Source organism: Gavialis gangeticus, unplaced genomic scaffold, assembly GCF_001723915.1.
Source record: "Gavialis gangeticus isolate Ggan-Ray unplaced genomic scaffold, GavGan_comp1, whole genome shotgun sequence".
Classification (NCBI taxonomy): Eukaryota; Metazoa; Chordata; order Crocodylia; family Gavialidae; genus Gavialis; species Gavialis gangeticus.
Window position 1 is genome coordinate 152,002,546 of NW_017728992.1, and position 3,471 is coordinate 152,006,016.

Here is a 3,471-nt window from a genome sequence, read left to right on the forward strand (position 1 = left end):
GATTTAGATTAAACTGGTTGCTTCTTGTCCTGAGGACTGGCAAACAACACTTTTCCATCTTCTTTATAGCAGCCTTTCAAATATTTGGAAACTGCTTCCATGTCTCTCCTTCATCTCCTTCCCTCTTAAGTGAACGTAAACTTACCTGGTATAGCTTGTATTCCAACTCCTTCTCTTTGTTGCTCATTCTGGGTCCACTCCAGTTTCTCTACATCCTTCTTATAATGGTGACACCCACAACTTGATATAACACTTTGGCAGAAGCCTATTCAGCCTCAAGTTAGGGGGTATTATCACCTCCCATGTCATGCATACAGCGCTGTTGTCACTGAAAACCAAGTGTATTTGTATTTGTTTGAAGATGGCACTTGCAGACGAGGGGGTGACCACATGTTTCCTATACTGCATCTGCATTCCTTCCGTGTCATTTAGATTGTTCTAATTACAAGGTTATACAACCTCTCTATAAACCAAAAATATCAATTTGATAATAATCTTTATTAGTTTATTTTAAAAGGTACTTTGTAATCCTGAGCTACTGCTTTTGTACATTTATCATCATACAAAGACATGTCATTTACAGTTTGAAGAATACATTTATTGTGCTCCAAAATCCTCATCTGAATGTCACTTTGTCCTAACAGGAACATAGACAATTTAAAATATTACGTGTATCCCTGGAACATTCACATTATTTTGCTCATCTGACCCCATTATCTAATGACTATTGTGTTCTAAACTGCTCAGGACATTCCTTCTGAATTCAGCAAAAGATGTCTTTAAAACTGTTAAGATGGGCAGTCCAAGAACTGGTCCCTTAATCCTTTGGGAATACATCATTAGAAAAATCAATTTCTGTTTCCGTATTCTCTTGAGAGAACCAACGTTAAATTGACCAACTGTATTTTGATGGAATAGTCCGAGCAACAGTTTACTAGTTTTCATATTATAGTAGTCAGTGTAAAGTTACAGTTTCTCCCTTTGCAGCGACCAGTGCATAATTCTCCCAAAAAAGGAAAAGTCTGCCACGATCAGCTGAAAGTAAGAGGAAACCCACCATCACCTTATCTTCACCTAAATGACATTTAAGTAATATAAAACAAGTCATATGAAATGCTTCCCTTAGACCCTGTGTAAAGGAACTCATACAAATAACCAGAGTTAAGTTCCATAAATCCAATCATGGCTTTTAGGATTTGCCTGTAAAAAACAAAACATTAATAAGTCCCAGGATCCTTGAGAAAAACATTTATCCAAGTTAAATTCCAATACAGGATAAATGGATAATTTCTGTTATTTAACTGGATTACCAAAATATTGCATCTCTCTACCTGAAAATCTGAAAGCATACAGTGTTTACAAATGTTCTCTTTAGCAACAATTTCAGTTCCCAAAAGTACACTTTTATATTTCACTTCCGGAATAAGGTCACTATGATCTTAGGTAAAATGTACAGTAAGCAGTTCAAGCAAAATGCTTATTGCTTAGATTTTAAAGCAAGCCACTTTAGTACAGTTGTAATTAAAATGCAAGTACAAATGTAAAGCTACTGTAGAAACACTTATAAACACCTCTTGCTTTTGAATACTTACTGATCACCTAAAGAATGGTGCAGGCTGATTTTAAAATAATAAAAAGGAACTGTAAAACGATACCGTTTGTTGGAATGAAATTCAACAATACTCAAGACAGGTGTATGGACATGTAAACAAAGCTTTAGTATTCAGAGCTTGGGAATCTAGCAGCAAAACAACCCATTTGCATATAATGTAGTGCAATGAACATTTGTTCTTAAAAGATCCCCAGTCTTAAAACTACTTTTAACAGAATAGAATCCTTACAGGAAAACAGTTGAAAAGTGTCCAACATGTAGAATCCAGAACTAGTAGAGAGACCGTCTCACCTGCTACAATCTACCAATATAAGTCTATGCAAAACTGTGCTCTGGATAACTGACTTTTATGGCTCCCCAGTAACAGGCTCGAATAAGGCAGATTAAGCCTAAGACGTAAGCAATAGCCCAAGAAACATATGTTGCATGAAAACGCATGGCAAAGTCTTGTGTACCAACCTGGAAAAGAAAAAGAGAGCATCAGATACACAACAGTCTGGGTTCTTGGAGGACACTAGTGTTTCTTTAAAGATATTATTTTTTAAGTATAAACCGTCATGAGTTACTTTTTTTTTTTTTTTTAATACTCCCAGAGATACAGCATATTAATTCTTCAGAGTAAATTATACCAATATAAGTGATGTCAAACATGTAAGCTGCTTTTTTTTTTAATCCAGCAAGTTTCTTGTTTTTACTCACTTTAATATAGCAAATCCTCCACTAATTTAAGCATGCAAACAGCTTGTTTTCCCACTACTAAGTTAAGACGGCTAAGACGGAAGTGTACACCCCCATAATGGTCAAAGTAAAAATAAATGCAGTTTACAGAGGCAGTAGATGATTTCATCTGCATACACATGAAAGGTGAAGGCAACATGGCTTACCTAGGAATGATACTGTAAGGGGCATATAAAAAACATTGTAGAAGATGAGGAGCTGCAAGATGCGAAAAAGCACACTGGGATGCAAAAACCTTAACTTATGCCAAAACAGTGTTGTATGTTCAGTGCTCCAGAATGAAACCAGTTTTTACCACTGCCCAATCCTAGGCATAACACTAATTGGGTAGATCAGAGAATTAAGTCTGCTATTTTTAATTTTCCTGGGTGGCCCATTATTTTAGTTAGATTTGGCCAAATCAAAGTATCAAGCTAGCCTTTTATACATCTTTCATTATTTTCTGTACTTCTACCTTGATCAGTTTTATTCATTTCATCTGTAAAAATACTTATAAATTTTGTAATTTTCCTTCCTATTCAAATCCTCCCGTTATTTTTACCTTTCTCTGAACTCATTCTATTCCTGCTACATTCATTTTACAATGGTGTGATCAGAAACTAGCATAGTATTCAATAGCTAGTACCACTGATTTATATAATGGCCATTTTATATATACACTATTAATTTATGTACTTTTATTACTATAGCCCAAGATCTTGTTTGATTCTTTGACCACAACATCATATTGATCAGAAATTTTCTCAGAGATTTTTTCCTGTGTGTTTGCAGATATTAGAGCCCATTAGTTTCTTTAAAGGTGGCTAATTACTCATTACAATGTGCCTCACTACATATTTGCATTAGTCATTGTATGGGTCAATTACATAGCTTCATAGGTCCTTCTTAAAAATTCCTTGCAAAGTTTTTCGTGCAACAGAGGTCAGGTCTATACTACCGCTTTCTGCCAGAATAGCTATATCAGCCAAAGGTCCAAAAAGGTCCAAAGATTCCTAGATTTCTTGCTGGCGTCTCTTGATCCCAGCTGACTTCCTGCCTATGGCGGGGGGGGGGGGCCCCCTGATCTCCTGAGGGCCCTTCTTGCCCCCCATGTCCCTGAAAACTATGCCCCCCCCCCCCCA

At 36.3% G+C, this 3,471-nt stretch overlaps 1 protein-coding gene across 3 annotated transcripts in view; it reads right to left on the reverse strand.

Moving 5' to 3' along the window:
* Nucleotides 1-481: 481 nt before the first annotated feature.
* TMEM55A (transmembrane protein 55A) overlaps nucleotides 482-3,471 on the reverse strand; it is a 68,905-nt gene continuing 65,915 nt past the window's right edge. For all 3 annotated transcript variants that reach the window (XM_019527910.1, XM_019527909.1, XM_019527908.1), the window contains one exon: nucleotides 482-2,071. In XM_019527910.1, coding sequence (XP_019383455.1) covers nucleotides 1,928-2,071 — 144 coding nt within the window. In that variant the 3' untranslated portion in view covers nucleotides 482-1,927. The remainder of the gene's footprint in view (nucleotides 2,072-3,471) is intronic.